An 18,622-nucleotide genomic window follows, 5' to 3' on the forward strand; every position below is an offset into this window, starting at 1 on the left:
GAAAACAAAGTTGTCTGTTTTTTTTTACCCCCTCTGTGTGTGTGATCCCTCCAGTGGGTCATTCTTGAGAGGAAAAATGTCTTTTGCAGAATCTGAGCACAGTATTCCATATCCTAAAAGTGGCGATATTGAGGAATAAATATGGTTGAACCTGAGATTGATTATTTACTGTATTTCTCTGTCCAGCAGATCAGAGACTCTGTTTTGCTGTGCACAAGTGGGGAAAATAGATGTCATTAGAAACACTCAAGATGAACTTCCCTTAAGTGTTTTTCATTTTCCTTGTTTAAAGACTTTTGATTCATATAATAGAGCAAGTGTGGGAACAGATAATGGGTTCAACTACTTGTTATGAAGGAGGAGTTTACTAAAGGGGACTGAAGGCAGAGCTATTGACTTGCACCCTCTGGTGGAAAGTAACCTTTCACATTCATGATAGTTTTGTAGTGATAGGTCAAGCTGCAGGGCATAACACTCTTGTGCCTTTTAGGCAAATTTTAAAAAATAAAACAGAAACTGAGCAATTCACAGTGTTGTTCTGGCTGTGAAAAATAGAAGTCTGTTGAGGAGGACATGGACCTCTTCTGGAGGTTTGCTGTTCTAGTGCAATGGGAGCTTGTCCTGTCTCTTCATTGCGCAGATCTTTCTTTCAAGGTTGGGACCCTCATATTTTAACCCAGTCCATCAGTATGTTGCTCAGAGTATGTAGTAACTTAATCACATAAGAAGCACAAATCTAGACTTTGGGGTGAGACCAGTCTTGTTTGATTCCCAACCCCCCACCCCCCCACCCCAAATCGCTCTTCTCCACCTTCCCCCCACCCCAGCTTAGCTAAGGTGTCTTTCTTGCAATTTTCTGCTCAGAAGGGAACCTGAAGGCCTTTGAAGAATACCTTTATCTTCAGAACAGATTGCATTCCTCATTCTAGTTTAAATGCCTCATTTTCTTATATTTGAATTTTTCATGGGTACAAAGAAAACCAAGTGGTTCTCCCAGCTTTTTGTGACTGACAATGGTACAATGAATTGTGAAAGCCTCGTGTGTGTACTAATCCTTCTTGTCTTTGTTACTGCCCTTGGAGTGCATACTGCATCTATGTGGTCACATCCCACAGCTAGGTGACAAGTAAGAAATTGTCAAACAGCAGACTTGCCACGAAGAAGGGAGTTACCCGGCACTTTTCAAATCCTGGGATATGAAAAAGAATCTTCTTGAGTTGTCAGTATCTGAAAGTTGATCTCTTCTGCTCTCTGCAACCCAGAGATCTGGATCTACTTTATAAATAAAGTTCTGGTTATGAGCTACATTACAAACATGGCAAAAACTTACCTTTTGGGATCTCCTTTATCTACAATGGTTTTCTGAAAGAAAACTTGAAGGAAAGACAGCTCAGCAGGATATTCTTTTTCCCCCAAGACATATATCCTTGTTTTAAAGCATAGCTTCTATAGTATTTATCATCCTGCTATGGATGTTTTCCTAGAACTGTGCAGACAAACTTGAACCCACTGCCTTTCACCCAGTATAAAGGCCAGCATTATACCTATGAAGTAGGTGATGTGGTAGTAAACTATGCCTTAAGAGAAAGTGAAAGCCAGCCAAGTGTTGTAAGTAGGGCTAGTGTGTCCTGGTTAGACCAACTGTATAATTGAATATACTTTTTGGACACACAAGCCTTCCTGCAGGCTTTCAGTAGAAGCAAAAAACTTCAAGGCTAAACACAGGTTTGAGAGGGGTTGATCTGAGTTTAGTGTAAGTCTTAACTACAGCAAGGATGCCACTCCTCAAAAAAAAAAAAAAAGATTATTTTATGCTTTGTTTGAAATTAGAATTTCTACTTATATGCAGGGCTGTGTGACTGCCTATAGTTAGCGACTTGACATGCAGGATTTCATCTCTGGTATTTTCAAAGGAGGATATTGTGTGTTTTATTGGTATGTTTATAGAAGTTCTTCTGAAAGTGGTAGTGTCTATATTTTGATAAGCATACTGTGACACATTTTGAAATTACTATATTTTAATCCATCTCTCCTTAAGACTGCATCACAATGACATGAGATTGCACATCTGGTTTATTTTTGAAGCACACATAATGTGGTTACAGAGTGTTAAGTGTAGCAAATTTCTGAGTTACTCATTCTGAGCTATAATGTCTTTGCTTCAGAATGCCATTAATCCTGATGGACTGTTGTATGTTATTGTATACATTGGCACATTTTCAGTCCCATCCCTCTGTGAGGAAGTTATAACTCTTACTACACTGGGAAATTATAACCATAAAAGCTGTCTATTTTTAGGTATCTCGAGTAGCTTCACAGATTAGTAGTAATGGTCAACAGCAGGAGCTTTTCTTGGTTTTTGTGTTCCTCAAATCTGGTGCTAGCAACAGAGCTGTTGAAATATTAATGTGAATTGTTTGTGTGTTAGTCCCAGGAGTAACAAATTCTGGTTCAGCAGCAGGTACTTTTCTAGTTCAATAGGGAAAGAACTTTCTTGATAGTCCTTGTAGTCACATAATTCAATTCCATGAGGTGGGACTGAGATGAGAACTTAGGTGATAACAGCCCCAGCGTAAGCATGTCTGTTTTAGTGTTCCTTTGGACATGTCAATCAGGTTAGCTTATCCAGTTCTAAAGAGTTCGAGGTAAATTATGCATGATCAAGATGTGGTGCTGTGCCAGGACACACTTGGTTTCAGAGCACAAGCTCGTTGGCTTAGGGTGCTTCTGTGCAGCAGGTGTAGGCAAAGCTGAACTGGCACCACACAAGCAGAGCCCACATACTTGGGCTGGCTGTGGGAACAGCCGATTTGCACAGTAGGGCTTGTTACTTAGGACTGCACGAACACGTCTGTACTGCCTTTAAGCTTAAGCTGGTATGTCTGCCTGGAGGTGTGCTGTATGCACACAGCAGCTCAGGTGTCACACACTCCAGGATCCTAGGCATCATGTTTTGCTATTTAGCCCTGCCAGTGTTGTATGCTTAGAAACTCTTCTGAATTTCTGCAAAGTAGCTGTGTAAAGCATCTGTTACACAGACCTGTCAAGCCTATAGATTTTTTTTCATTTTTTTTAAGCACTTATTATCTTTCTGTTCCTCATACACTTACTTCCAGTGTTTGAAATACTTGGAAAATAGGGAATAGTTAAGAGCTTTTGTGGCTTGAGTATCTCACAAATTCCAGTTTTTCTCTACAATCCATTTTTATTTTTACTAGCCAATGAGCTGGTTAGTTTTCTGGTTTGGATCTGCAAGGTGATCGTATTACCTCTGATGGACTTTCCTTTTGAAATTGTTCCTTCTGTTCAAACAACTTCTTGTTACATCTCACAGGGTCAGCAAAATTCAGGCATTGATAGTAAAGTTCTTCATGTCATACATTTCATAAAGATATTTGAGTAGTCTTTTTCATAAAGCAATTTATGAATTGCTATTATTTTGCCCCCCTCAACTGTATAGTTCTGTTGTTCTCAACACAGAGTGAGCTTACAATGTTCTTGCTTTACCTTTCCAGAACCATGACCTTTTCATGTGCTATTCAGAGGTTTTTTTGGCTTTTAATGATAATTGTAAAAGGTGGCTTTTCCTCTTAGACATAAAAGTATGTTTGAGATTATGTTAGGATTTCATGTATATTTAAATAAATGAACTTATGTCTTGAGTTTGCTTTAGCAGGGTCCATCTGACTTGTTGTCTGTGGTTTGTTTCACAGGAGTCTGTTTCTGAAACTGAGAGAATTTCTGGAGGTTCAGATGACCTAGTTAGTAATCTACACCAGCTTGATGTCAGCAAATGCCAGACAGGCTGCCTGACTTATGTTTTTTGTCTTTATGGATCCCTAAAACCTATTTTTCTTCCCTCCCTCTTTCTTAAAATTGTTAGCTTGATTTTCCAGAGCAGGGGATAAATTTTGGAGCTGCTTCCTCTCTTGTACATACTTTAAAAAGGGGCAGGGGTATACAGAGTATAGGGCAAAAAAAAAAATAATCTTGAACTCCATTTACTATAACTTAGACACTAGTCTATTCCCAAAGTTTTCATCCTGTTGTAGTTCAGAAAGTCACAGAAAAAAGACCGTATCTCACTGCTGGTGTCTTAATATCTTAAATGTGAATGTGTACTACAAATGAAAAGCAAATACCTACTGATGACTCTTTTTTTTAAGCCATACATTAACTTAGAACTGACAGAACACTTAAAAAGGTAGAGTAGCAGACTGATAAATATGCTTTAGGGTTTTTTTCTTCCATTTCTGATAGAGATATTGTAATACCCTTATGATCTAATTCTGCTCTTGACACTGTGTAATGTATGTTCAAGTAAAGAGCTTTTAACTATTTAAGTGAAAATTTTTATTTGGATAATGAACAATTCTGCTGAGGTTGAAAATGAGCTTGGTGCTCACATGGAAGATATGCTCAAAAATGAAATTTGGTGTAACTATTTTACCTAATAAACTTGCAATATTTTGACAAGTCAGATGTATCTAAATTTTCTTCTGTTATGTCTATTAAGTACTCCTTCTATTTTAGTAAAAAAAACTATCACAGCTGTGGAACTAGACATGATTTTTTTTTTAAAAAGTACCCTGTGAAGAGTATAAAAATTCTGTCAACAAAGGACCTTGTATCAAAAAAACCCCATACTGGTCTTGTAACTTGTAATTTCTCTGTTTTCTTCTGGTTATTACACTTGATATCTACTGTGGAAGAAATCTAATGAAGTTTTGAACTTTCCAGGTTGCAACTCCAGGTGTTAAACAAGGACCAGCTTCACAGGCAGCACCTCAGCAGCCGGTAATAGCTGACAAGCAGGCAGGTCATGAACCTGCCTCTCCACGAAGTCTTCAGCGCTCAAGGTATATTGAAATACTTCTCCGTGCTGTGCTCTCTTTTTCTCTGGATCCAGTGTATGTTGTATGTGTTACCATTTGTAGATTGTTCTTTGGCCTGTTTATTGGACATATGCTTTAACTCTGCTGCTACTGAAAGGATGATGCTAAATACCGCTGTTACAGAGCTAATGTGGTAGATTCTCCATTTTAGGACTGCCACTAGAGTTCCATTCACAGAAGCAAAATAGAGTTAATATTTCTGCCCTGTCACTGTGGAGTAAATTTTACAAGTGATTCCTTGTATTGTGATTTCTGAGTTTGGAGGTTTTCTTTTTTTCTGTGCAGTTATGGTATTAAATGCTTTATGTATAGATTTGCTTAGTCTTAGATGTTTGTGGTGTCTTGCTGGAGTGTTATTTGATTTTTTTAATTAGTAAGAACTTGTTTATCAGGTGTGTTTACTGCTTTAATGAAAAACATTTTTAAAAGTGAGGTAAGTTTCGCAAATGCTTTTCCTTGGCCAGACTTTTGTCAACGTGGCACCCTATTCAGATATTGCGTGATAGGAACATTTAGCCATGGATTTACAAGGTGGGCTTAGAATCTGTATCCTGCCTAAAATTTGTCTTCTGGGAAGATGGGCGTTTCACTGTGTAGGATGCTGTGGTCTTTATCATATTGATTCCAGGGGCAGTAACCAAAGATTTGTCCTGAGATCCTCCTGTGATGGAGTCATGTTCTAGAACTGTGGCAGGAGGAGATTGCAGGTTGACTTTTTAAAAAGTGCATCATCGCAATGGATTCCTGCGAATCTACAAGGTGTTGCATTTCTTAAAAGCAAGATTTTTAGAGTGGTTGCACAAGGTGTGTGGTATGATACTTAAAAAAAAAAACAAAACCACCAACCCAAAAACGAACACCAAATACACCCCTAACAACAAACCAACACTCTCCTTGTCAGCATACCTGAAGCTACATGGTAGTACTTTCCAGGTTATAAAATAGTGAGGTCCTTTTACCTGCCCTTCTGGGACTAATAGTAAAAGGGACCTTTGATTATGTGTCACCTAACTTACTGTTAGATTTTCAAATATGTGTTCGTTTTCGTTGTTTTTGTGGGGAGAGAGGGGTAGTTTTGGGTTTGGTTTTTTGGGGGTGTGGGGAGGGTGGGTCTTTTGGTGGTCCTATCCCAGTGAGTGGCTTTACTGGAATCACTGCGATATCAGTTTGAGGGTACAAACAGAAGCAAGTTTAGAAGTTTTGTGTTTTGGGGAATAGCTCTTGGTCACAAAGCATTTTGTCCTTTGCTTATCACCCTTTCCCCTCTGGCTAAGGAAGATAGTTTTATTCTTGGAAACATTCACTGTGGCCTGGAGTCTGTGTGAAGTGATACTGGTGGGCAGTTGGCCTGCTGATCTATACACCGTATCGTGTGTTGTTGTTTCCCCCACCCCCTTTTAGATCTTAGATCTTTAGATCTTTAGATCTTAGACTTCCTGCTCTGTCATAACCCTTACCCACATTGAGTTCCCTTCAGGGATCTACTGGCCCTCTGCAAACCATTGCTGTGCTTGGCATTGGCATTTTGCTGGAGGAAGTAAGCTGAGTTTGTCCCAGCAGCTGTACCGCTGAAGCAGAGGGGCCTTGTAGGTAGCACTATCCCGTATTTGAGGAAGGGGCAGCGCAGGAGGCAGTGCGCAAATAGATGAGAGTGTGCAGCCTAATATCAAAGATATTGTGACAATATTAGTATTGTTTAGTATCCTATATATCTCAAATTTTTACATGTTTGTGACAGCAGTATATTGTGCATCACAAGTTCATACGTTTCTTTTGGAAGTGTCTCATTGGCAAAAACTGAAAGATTAAGGAACAGGTAATTTGGAAAAAAACGAGGCAACTGGTGTTTTCTTCTGTTCAGTGCAGTGGAGTTGAATGAAAATGGACCAGCTCAGATGTAGATTTACTCATCCACAAAAGATTTCCGGTGTGTGGGCAGTGCTTCTGAACTGATCTACAACAGATTTTTCCTTTGTAGGTGAAGGCAGTCAGCTGGATCGGGAACTGCCCTTGGGGCTAACTCCCGTTACTTTTTTTTTTTTTAATAGGAATGAATAACTTAGCAACCTGAACTGTGGACAGGTGGTCCAAAAGGAGGTTCTATGAATTAAGGTTGCATTTTTCTACAGCTTAAATAGAGATTAATTGTGCAGAAGTTAATCACAACTACGTTTTCTTTGCTTCTATTATTGCTAGAAGTTTTAAGCAAATGGAGCTAAAATTATTTTTAACATGTTTGGGAGGAAGCACTGTTGAAGTATGTGAATAGCTACTGATAACTTTAGTTGTGAACGTTTCAATCATGTAAGTTAGGAAACTAATGCAGTGTAAGCATACAGTGAGTCTTTTTGCAAGAGGTAATTCCAAAGACACACCATGAATTATGGCTGCTTTAAAATGGAACTAAATGAGTGCTTTTCTTCCATAATTAGTAGTTTCATCAGGTTGCTGGTTCCTCTCTATCTCCAGAAAGGTCTGGGAATATTTTTCCTTTACCTTAGAACATGCAAAACTGGTGGGGGGGGAGATGTTTCCTCCTATTTTTTGTAGGTTGTAAGATTTTTTGCAGTTGAGTAGTGTATTTCAGAATCACCCTGTTTTCATACTCTTGCACAGATGTCTTTGCTTCTCTGGAAGCATTCTGTTACCTGTAGCATAGGTACCTTTAGCTCATCCAGCCGCTAAGGCAGGTATTTGGCTCTATTGAAGCATTTAAAGATATAGCAGTAGTTTGGAACTATCATTGCTGCACTTGTAGCTCCCCCTGCTGCTAACATAGCAGTGGTAGGATATCTTGTGATGGTATGTGATACAACTTTATTTTTGAGAAACGCAGAGATTTTTTTATTTTATTTTCCTGATAAGTTTCTGATGTGTTGGAGTGATTTTTACTGATGAAGTAGGAGTCAGAGAAGCCAGGTTAATAAATGGAGAGGAGGCAATTCATAGGGGAACTTTGATCCTATTAGAACTTAGTAGTAAACAAGCATTGAAGGTGATGCCTCAGTTCTACTTATTTAGTAAATGTAGCTTTTCTCTGTACCATCAGTGTGCTGATGCTGTATGAATACATAGAAACAGAATAATTTAGGCTGGAAGGGACTTCTGGATGTGATCTGATCCAAGTCCCAACTCAAAGTAGGACCGGCAAGTTTGAATTGCTGTGGGGATTTCGGTGATTTTTGAATATTTCTGAGCATCTTCTTTTAATGTTTGACTACCCTTACGGTGAAATGGTTTTTCCTTATGTCGAATTAGAATTTCCCTTGGTGCAACTTGTGTCTCTGCCTCTTGTCCTATCACTGTGCATTTCTGAGAAGAGTCTGGCTGTCTGTTCTCCCATAGGTAGTTAAAAACAGTAAGAAGATCCTTCAATCCCCTTTCCTAAGCCGCCTTTTTTCCACACTGAATAAACCCAGTTCTTTCAGCATCTCCTGATAGGGCATGTGCTTCAGCCCCCTAGTCATCTGTGTGGTCCTGGGCCACATTCCTTTGGTGTGCCAGTTAATTCTTCTCCGGCTTTGGGCTCCCCATTACACAGCGCTCCAGATACTGTGGCTCTCATAAGCTCTGAAGAGAGGGGAGGAATTGCTTTCTTCAACTATGCTATTGCTAATGTAGCCCAGCATGTGCTTGGCCTGCTTTGCCGTGGGGATATATCGCTGACTTGCATTTAACTTGTCCACTAGAATCCTCAGGTCCTTTTCTGCAAAGCTGCTTTCTATCCCCTCAGCCTGTGCTGTCCCATGGGGTTGTTCCAGTATTGTTGCATGGGGTTATTCCACCCCCGGTGCTGGACTTGGTCCAGTTGACTTAACTGTTTCTTAACTTCTTCCTCTGCTGTAGGTAATAGCGTACTTGCACTGACTCTGCTGATGTGCTTGGGCATGTGGTAGGCCTGAGGGCAGACCATAGCCATAAAAATCCAGGAAAAAAAAAAAGTTGCTGACTCTTCTGGCCTTTTTCATGTCTGTTGCCTCTAGGTTCCTTTGCCTTGTAGAGGGGCAACCCACCCACTCCTTAACTTCCCCCGCCCTTACATCATATATTCCTTTTTGCAACTTCTGCTGCCTGAAATCAAGGGAAATTCATGTCTAAAACTCATAACAAAGCTGCCTGCCAAAATCTTTCTGCATAATTTTTTTTAATATTCTAAGCTTTTAAACAAGTTTGGGGGTACTGGAAGGAATGAGGTTAAAGTGTTTGCTGCAGAGCAGTGTGATGTACCTAACTTGCTGAATGTTTGTTTGGAAACTTGCTGTAATTCTTTGCAAGTGTGAATGATTGGGATAAATGGCTGGGCATTGGACTCGACTGTAAAGATAGTTGCTAGGATTATTTCAGTCCTCAAGGTAGGTAGGTTATGTGATGAATTAAGATTCCTCTCAAATTTTTTTTCTTTGTATTACTTTCTATGTGCCTGCAAGTGATTTAAAGTTCTAAGAAATAGACTGAAATTATGGCCTGTGTTGAAAAGCTTCTGCCAGTGGGAGAATGATTGTAAACACAATCTTATGAGTAATGGCTAGGTACTTACACAATTAGTACTACTATTTCTCAGTCCCTGTAGTGCCAAAGAATATCGTAACTGTGAGGTACCATCACTGTTATGGTGCAAGCGATGTTCTTCTGTCTTGCTCAAGATTACTGCTTTCTTTGTCTTGCCTTGAAAGTGTGGAGAGGACAGAGCAGACTGTTTTCATTCTGGCCTGTCCTTGTCTATGTTCGCATGGATAACGAGCACTGGTCCCACCTCTTCTTAGCAAATGGAAGAACTGAGCCCCTCTCTGAGTGTGTATGTGGGGTGATTTGAATGAATGCTGGAAAGGGAAGTAAGAGTATAGAGGCCTCGTTTCTGCAAGGGATGGGGGAGTAGAAAAGGGATGTGCTGAAACGTCAGCTTCTGAGCTTCCCCACCGTGGGTTATATACTCCTCCCAGCACAAGTTCTGGTTTCCTAGATCAGATCACCTGGACAGCAGTGCTGACAAGGAAGAGACAAACCTCCGTACTCTGATCCTGCATTAGATAGTGGCGATGTACCAAATAGCAGTTTGGATGCTGGTGAAAGTTGCAGTGGAGTTGTCTGTTGCTGACAATATGGAAGCTAAAGAATAGTGATGAACTCTTACATGTAGCAGAACTGTGTAGTTGCAGCTGTGGCAGTTGTGTCAGATGTGGTTGGATTCATGTGGTATGAGAGTGTAGTGTTCATGCTGGCTCTGATATCTGGGATTCTGGACTCGTGGAAAGTAAATTTAAGTATCAGTGATTTTTACATATTTAGGGCGAACTTCTGTAGCTTGCTGGGTTTAATGTTAGGTGTTTAGGTTGTATATCATAGCTTTATTGAGAGAAGTGGTACAAGAGAAACAAAACCCCGTACTTCTTTACCTAGAGAGCTTAGCATCCAAGCGTAGGGTGGAGGAGTATTTGCAAATTGGGAGTACCAGAGTCATTGATGATTAGTCAGACGTATCTGTTTACCAAAGATTTACCTAAGCAGTACCCACCTTTTTTAGTCATCACAGAAGGAATGGGCTTTTCTAAAGAGATGGGACTCTTAAGGACGACTGCTATGCCAAGGTCAATGTTAGAGTTTTTTAGTAAAAATTAGAAAAGGTTTTGACCAAGAATTACAGTTGCAAAACAGAATTGGAAAAGCTGTGTATTGATGTAGTGTTCACATAATGTAAATGTTGTGTTTGCTTGCATATGGAGATCTGAGTCTCCTTCTCTGGAAATATTCAAAACTAGCCTGGACGCATTCCTGTGCCCCCTGCTCTAGGTGTCCCTGCTCAAGCAGGGGGGGTGGACAAGATGATCTCCAGAGGTCCCTTCCAACCCCTACCATTCTGTGAAAGAGGACAGTCAAAGGCTTTTTCCAAGGCACAGTGTTTTTCATTTGTCTTACAGTATGCATATCAGCTGACTGTATCTCCATGCATCTGTTCTCCAGCAACAGGTTAAAACCAACTGGAAAAACGGGAGCATGAATACGTTCCAGTAAAGTCGTCAAGTTGGCAGCTACAAACATACTGCTCCTGTGGTGCTTTTGTTATCTTGAGCGCTTTAAGTGAGGATGTGCAGTATCACAAAGTCACCTAGGTGTTTGTGTTTTGGCATTACTAAATGGTTATCATCCTCAAAGCCCATATGGCTATATTTTTGGATCAGGACATCAGGCTTTGTACTTAATGATTATTGTGACACTTGCCAATATTCTGCTCAACAAACCTGCTCAACTCCATCTGATAAATTGTTATTGCAAATCCTAGGTTTGGAGCTATTTTGAAGGAAGAACATTGTATATATGTATTCTCTATCCAATACTAAAGCGTAGACACAGCTTACATCTCTTGAGTCACTCTCAAAGTTAAGAAGAGGGGAAAAAAAAAAAACCCAACTGAACAAAAAAAACCCTGTTATACTGCAGCACTCAAACAGTTCCCATACAAGTAGGAGGTTTGTGGGAAAAGTGGCACAGGTTTGGTCTACGAGAAGTATTTACTTGTGGTTTAATGTTTTATGTGTTTCTGTGGCTGGAAGCAAAGAATTCTAAGTGTTTATTTCTGTATAGGCTATATAGGTTTTTAAATGCTCACTTTTAAAAAAATTCTTTCTTCTAGTAGTCAAAGAAGCCCATCACCAGGTCCAAATCATACCTCTAGCACTAGCGCATCAAATTCAACACCTGCACCGCAAAATACATCTGTACGACCCACTTGTTCGTTAACACCTACGCTAGCAGCACACTTCAATGAAAATCTTATAAAGCATGTTCAAGGCTGGCCTGCAGATCATGCAGAAAAGCAGGTGAGTACACTTGTGCTTTGCTCCCTGTGAGACTGCAAAATGTATAGCTTAAATTCTGGTTTTCTTGCACAGGTAGCTTTTTCTAGGAATTAAAAGTATTTTAAAAAACACTGACGCTTGGCCTTAGCCAGAAAAGAGGAGAGGGGAGAGAGATAAGACCAGACCTGCAGGTTTTACGTGTGGTTGCCATTCAGCAGTTGAGTATTTTCAGTCTCACTTAAAGTACTGGTGGTTTTGAAATTCTCTCAGATGAATGCCTATCCTCCTAACTGTTACCTTACTGCCAAAGTTCTGTTGAAATTTAGATCACAAATTTCAACAAATTCTTACAAAAATAATTTTTTTATGTGTGAAATGTTATTTATTAGGTGACGGAGTTAAAATATTTGAAACTGCTCCACAGTTTCAGTCACTGGGTTGTTATCTCTACACAGGGAAAGATGAACTGTGCCTTGTTTGTACCCAGTTTTTAAGATTATGTAGAGGGCTCAGACTGAATTTGGGCTATTTTTATATAATGGGAAGTCCAGTAGAATTGCCATCTATGTTTTATAACTAACTGCATGAAACCTGTCCTGCCATGGTAATACAGGGAAACTGGGTGCATGTCAGCTGCTTGGAATGTATTACTCAAAGGAACTGAATTAGACTCAACGAATACAAGTCCTTTTGTAGGGCACCCTGCCTGACAGTCTGTATGGAATATTAATCTTACCTAGCTCAGTTTACTTTGGTCTTCTGAAGAGTGGTTACATGCTGGCTCAAGCCCACACTGGATGCTTTTGGGTAGTAACTTGCAGGATGACTCTTAGAAGCACAGCCTAGAGTGGTACCCCCTTTGGACTCTGCTTGGGGTTCTTGTTTTGTTTCTTTTTATTAATTTTTTAAAATTTAGTTTGGAGGCATTACTGACCCGTACTGAGTCATTTGACTGAGCCATTGCTGTGGAATGAGTTTTTAAGGAAACGATGCGGCATAGCTACTGCTCTCTATGGCCTTGGTGCATAGTTTTGATAGTGTTATTTTCACTGTGTGCTGAATTTACATATATCTTAATGCAGAAAGTATAGATTTATAGAGTTCATAGGCCATTTTTTCCCCACTACCAGTAATAAACAGATTTTTAAAAAACCAAACCAAAACAAAAAAAAACACCAGCTAATGCTAGGCAGTCATGTACTCAGTTTGATACTTTTACTTTTGTGCCAAGTGTTACATGGTGTATTGTCTTGTCTGGCATTTCAGATGATTTCATGTGATAGTGTTGTTCATAGACCAGTTCTGAATAGTAACACTTGAGGGACTTAAGTCAGATATTTGATATAGAAGAAAAAATGCATGAGAGTATAGGTGCAATACATAGTGAAGAAGGTAAGCTAAATGAAAGTGGAGAGGCTAAAATATGCAGTGTCTTGGATTCTTCAGATTTCTAACCAGATGCATAGCTTAAATTGAAATTAGGGCATAAGAGCACATGCCAGAGTAAACTGAAAAATAAGTAAATAAATCAGGTGAGCCAGGACAGGTATTATGTGCTAAAGCAGTCAGACTTGAAGAAATGTACTGTGCAGTAATTAATAGCTAAAACAGTCTTGAACCACTAGCAGTTATCTTACAGTACTCATAAGAGGTAGTTAATTTGGAAAACTGGAAAGTAATCCAGTAATGTGGTTAATCGGAAAATAATCAACATGACCATCTTACCTTTCAGGAATGTGAGAAACAGAATTGTAGGTGGTCTCAACTCAGTAATTGTAGAGGTACTTTGAGTATTTAACAATATCGAAGTAGAAAAAATGATGAATTTACCTCTTTAGAAACACCTGAAAAGAAAACCCTGATAATAGTCAGCACGCACCTTTTAGAAAGAAATTATGTCAGGGTTTGGTGTGGGTTTTTTAATTTGTTTTGGTTTTTTCTTTTGATAAAGTATAAGCCTTCGGTAATGTGGGAAAGCAATAAATGTTATACCTGATTTGCAGCAAGACTATTAAACCTTTTAACAAGAATCTTGTATGCAAAAATTATTTTCAGACCATTTAAATGAAAATACTTTAAGATGAGTGGCTTCAAAAGAAGTACTTCGGAAGTTGTTACTGATAGTTTGCTATCAGTCTCAAGGCTTTGGAGCTGTGTAGAGAGGACACGTGAAATGGTGTCCTACTGGAGACCAGGGTGCTCCTGGGTGTCAACATGCTCCAGAAAAGAAAACTTAGGTAGAGAATTAGATCACAAACTGCTGCTTTGAACTGGAGAAATGCCAGAAGTTGCTGAAGACCTGTGCTAAATACCGCTATTTTTGTGAAGGAAAAATAAAAGTATACAAGTACTTAAGTAGATGTTGTGGATTAACCTCAGTGGGCAGCTAAGCACCAGTGGGATGGGGGAGAGAATGGGAAGGGCAAAAGTAAGAAAACTCATGGGTTGAATAAAGACAGCTTAATAAGTAAAAGGGAGGGGGGCGCCAGGAAATGATGCAAAAGCCATCACTTACCACCAGCTGACTGATGCCTGGCTAGTGCCCGAGCAATGGCAACCCTGGGAAACTGTCCCCCAGTTCTGTTGCTGAGCATGACATTATAGGCTATATCTAGAATATACCTGTGGTCAGTTTGGATCAGCTGTCCCAGCTGCATTCCCTCCCTGCCTTTTACCCACCTACACCTGTTTGCTGGGGTGGTCAGAGAGAGAAAGGGAGAAACCCTTAATGCTGTGCAAGCACTACTGCTCAGCAATGGCTAAAGCACTGGTGTGTTATCAACACTGTTTTGGTCACAGATCCAAAACACTGCACCATATGGGCTGCTGTGAAGAAAATTAACTCCATCCCAGCCAGACCCTGTGTAGCAGAGAAGAATATTGCTAAACAGTAATAGTGCAGGGGAGGATATATTTGAAACAGGGCTTTTTTTCTGGTGTGCCAGTTGCAAAAAGTCCTCTTCCCTTACTGCATTGTGATACACAGGACCTCAGAGTCTAGTCTCCTTGGTACTGTTGAAGAGTTCTCTGGTGTCATATACCCAGTTCAGTGACAAGACTTTAAGAAATGCACAAATTGGGGATAGATCATGCCTTCTAAATTTATACCACTTCTTGTCTCCACCTGACTACGTGGGGGTATTAAAATAATGGAGTTTGTCTGGAAGGGAACACCTGAAAAGGGCTGCAAAAGTTTTATTTCCTGTATGAGGTAGCTAGAAAGAAGATGGCATTCAATTATTTTTGTCACTGTGGCTTAATTTAGATGGGAAGTTTAAGTCTGGCATTGAAACAGTGGATGGAGACCTCTAATTACTTTGGAAACTCAGGGGCCTGTCATGTACTATCTTTCAGGATGGTTGGGTAAACATTTGTTAGGATCAAGGAAATCTGAGCTATCACTGCCTTAGCATGGGCCTGGATTATCTATCTCTTGGCAGCCAGTGTTGTTCGTTTCTGATTCTAAATGGGCTTTTGTAGAGAATTTAATGTACTTCTGATTTGATGTTCCCTTTTGAAGTTAGAGTGCTTTGCTGTTTAAAGACGCACTCAGCCGGAAATCCTCTGGCTACACCCAGTTGTTTCCAATGCATGATTCAAAATCCTAACCTTATGTGTAACTGTTGCAGGCATCAAGATTACGTGAGGAAGCCCATAACATGGGAAGTGTCCATATGTCAGAAATTTGTACTGAATTAAAGAATTTAAGGTCTTTAGTTCGAGTATGTGAAATTCAAGCAACTTTGCGTGAGCAAAGGTAAGTGTGTGCTCTGTGTTTATTTTCAAAATGGTAATTTTCAGTTGGTATTAGAATTCCCATTTTGGCATTGTCTTGCATGAGCAATATTTACTGATGACTTTGCGAGTATGCTAATACTTGCCAGGTTTGCATGCTGTCTTCCCTGCATACGTTCTACCTGTTTTCCACAAAGATATCTCTTAGTCTTCAGTGCATAGAACCAAATATGCATATGCAACTTCTGTATGTATTTTCACTTAGAAAAGAAGTATCTTTCCAGATACATTAGGGCGTTAGGAAAAACTGATTAACTCACACTAGTTCAGCATAGTTCTAAAATATCTGTCCATACATGATGCATAGATCACATAGGTACACATCTGCACAGTTTATACTGGTCTTAAACATTAGTTTGCGTGAGACATTTATTAGGTCTAAAGCCAGAACAAGTCTGAACAGGTGTCATTGATACCACAAGCTAAGGAAAAATTAATGTTTGTTACTTAGGGAGGAGGTGTCTGAGGAGATCTTGGAGTTTTTTAGTGAGATGTTGATTATAGCAGAGTAGACGACTACTTCTTAAGTCAGTAATAGCGGGTGTCTTGTGTATCACTGAAGCAATACAAAACCACGTTGCTGAAGACACTTGTGCAAGATTGAAAAATTTAGTCTTACAGTACATGCTGAAACTTTTCACCAGTAGTCATGATCCTGAATCTACTTTCATATTCAGTTTCCTTTTCAAATGATGTTATCCCATCTATTAAGTCACACTGCAGTTTGAATACAGTGATTCTGATCTACTATTTTAATCTGCTTCAACAGCGTTGCATGCTGTTTAAATAGCTTTATCCTAGAAGCTCTTGCTTTTTGGCAGTCAGTAAAACAATTGTTTAGTCAGAATTGGGCTGAAGTATATTTGTAAATCTTTCCTAATAAAGAATCAGAAACATCCATTCTTTCTGGAATTTTAAGTCATAGCTTCATTACATAAATTACAATTTCTGGAGTATAATTAATGAACTGCTTGGTTTCTTACAGGTTTTACTTCCTAAGGTTTCATTTTTGTCAGGGTGCGCATTTGATAGGAAATAACACGCCAATATCATTGTTCAGCTCACTAAACAGCACCTTGTTTCTTGTACACTGTGTATCCTTAAGCTATCGATGGATAATGATTATTATTACTTTGAATCTGTGATAACATGTATCTTTTATTTTTGCTGCAATCCCAAAGATGTGGAGTACATGGCATAAGTAACAAGTTGGTGAGGAGAGGCTTTCGCAAAGGATGGGGTTGTCAAAGCCGATAGATTTGAATGATGATATCTTGATACTTTGGCATAGAAGAGCACTATTTAAATTTGTTCTAAGAGGGAACTTTATCTCTAGGCAAAGCGAGTATATTGTTGTAACCATAACTGACAGCATGTGAGAAACGCACTTTTTACTGACTATATTTTATACGCCTACACCTTTTAAGTTTAATTGATTTTTTTTTTTTTAGTTTGTCTATTTTAATTGTTTTTCACCTACTTTTCAGTAGAAAATTAACTTTTATTGAACTGGGTGCATATTTGAAAAGTGTTCTGCAAAAGTCTGCTTAAGTGGATGCTTTTTCTGCATCAATTAAAGTTGCTTCAGACTTTATAGAATATTTCTATGAAGCTTCAGCTTTCCCTGAATATTTTCTTAATTCATTCCCATGCTTGCATTACACTTGAGCATCATGAAAAGTTATTTCAAAATATTCTTTAATTATTCTATGAAACAATTCTGTAAACCAAATGTTCATAAATCACAATAATTGTTTATGTCAGTTTAGTAGAAGGGAATTGCTAGCAATATAATCTACTTCAAAGCCATGTGTAGTTACAGCTTTTTTTTTTCTGTCTTAGATGTTTTTTAATGATCAAATATTTTGAGATTGGAGTTTACCATAACTAGAGACTACCACTAGCCACAGAATCAAATACTAGAAAAAAATTCTTGCACTTAGAAGAAAAACGGCTTTTTTAAAAAAACGTTTGAGCACTTTGGGTTGTTGTACAGTCTGGAAAACGGCATGACACAGGCATTCTTCAGAATGTTCAGTTACTCAATATACTCTTCCAGCGTCCCGCTTTTTCTGGGAGTTGAATTTAGGTGAAGAGCAGGCTTAAACATAACTGTGTATCAGTCACAACGAAATACAGCAAGTTAATTTTCTGACCTAAGGTGTCAAACATGGCAGGTCTCTGTGCGTTTGTATACAGCATTTCTGGTGATTGGACAGATTGGGAATATATTTTAAAATATCTGTATTTTATTAATAGGGTTAAGAAGCTTGGTATTTTACACTGAAATTGTAGAAGTACTTGTGTTAATATCTCTGTATAATGGCAATGTTTATGCTAATTTATTTCTTTTCTCTTGCAGGATACTATTTTTGAGGCAACAAATTAAAGAACTTGAAAAGCTAAAGAATCAGAATTCCTTCATGGTGTGAAAAGTTGTAAACAATTGCACATGGTTTTGAGTACAGGAACTATTAAACTGATGCCCAGTCTTAACACTTTTGAGCTGCATTTGAGTAGACTTTGGACCGTTGAGCTGGGCAGAAAAAAAGTTGACATGGGGAAGGGGACAGGAGGGAGTCAAATTCAGGGGAAAGATACAAGAATGATTTGTAAAACCCTTGAAATGTAGATTTCTTGTAGATGTATTCTTCACGTTGTAAATATGTTTTGTAGAGTGAAGCCATGGGAAGCCATGTGTATCAGAGCTTAGACATCCAAAACTAATCAATGCTGAGGTGGCTAAATACCTAGCCTTTTACATGTAAACCTGTCTGCAAAATTAGCTTTCTTTTTTTTTTTTTCTAGTTAATTTATCATTCAGAAATCTTGCATTTCCTAAAATTCAATGCAAGCGCCAGGCGATCTGTGTCTAAGGCTGCAACAATTTGGGTAATGTACAAAATATCATGAAACAACTGTTTCCACACTTGCACCGAATCGAGAGCAGTGCTTCTCCATTTCTGTTTTACAGAGAAATGTTTTTCATTTCTGTGTTCCATTTCCCTGTGAAATCCTAAATCTGATTTTATCAGTTTTTTAATGCTTCTAATTTTCTCCTTTCTTAAGGCACTGTTGCTATGGCACTTTTTCTATAATCTTTTCATTCCTGTGTACAGTAGCTTAAAATTGCAGTGA

At 38.9% G+C, this 18,622-nt stretch overlaps 1 protein-coding gene across 7 annotated transcripts in view; it reads left to right on the top strand.

Annotated features, from left to right (window-relative positions):
* The window catches only part of WAC (WW domain containing adaptor with coiled-coil), a 59,904-nt gene extending 41,922 nt beyond the window's left edge, over positions 1 to 17,982 (top strand). For 5 of the 7 annotated variants that reach the window (XM_064444871.1, XM_064444874.1, XM_064444875.1 and 2 more), the window contains 4 exons: positions 4,741 to 4,859; positions 11,524 to 11,710; positions 15,319 to 15,446; positions 17,847 to 17,982. In XM_064444871.1, the coding sequence (XP_064300941.1) occupies positions 4,741 to 4,859; positions 11,524 to 11,710; positions 15,319 to 15,446; positions 17,847 to 17,916 (504 nt within the window). In that variant the 3' untranslated portion in view covers positions 17,917 to 17,982. The remainder of the gene's footprint in view (positions 1 to 4,740; positions 4,860 to 11,523; positions 11,711 to 15,318; positions 15,447 to 17,846) is intronic. The other 2 variants (XM_064444872.1, XM_064444877.1) reach the window with 1 other exon arrangement.
* Positions 17,983 to 18,622: the final 640 nt, after the last annotated feature.

Source organism: Phalacrocorax carbo, chromosome 2 (assembly GCF_963921805.1).
Source record: "Phalacrocorax carbo chromosome 2, bPhaCar2.1, whole genome shotgun sequence".
Classification (NCBI taxonomy): domain Eukaryota; kingdom Metazoa; phylum Chordata; class Aves; order Suliformes; family Phalacrocoracidae; genus Phalacrocorax; species Phalacrocorax carbo.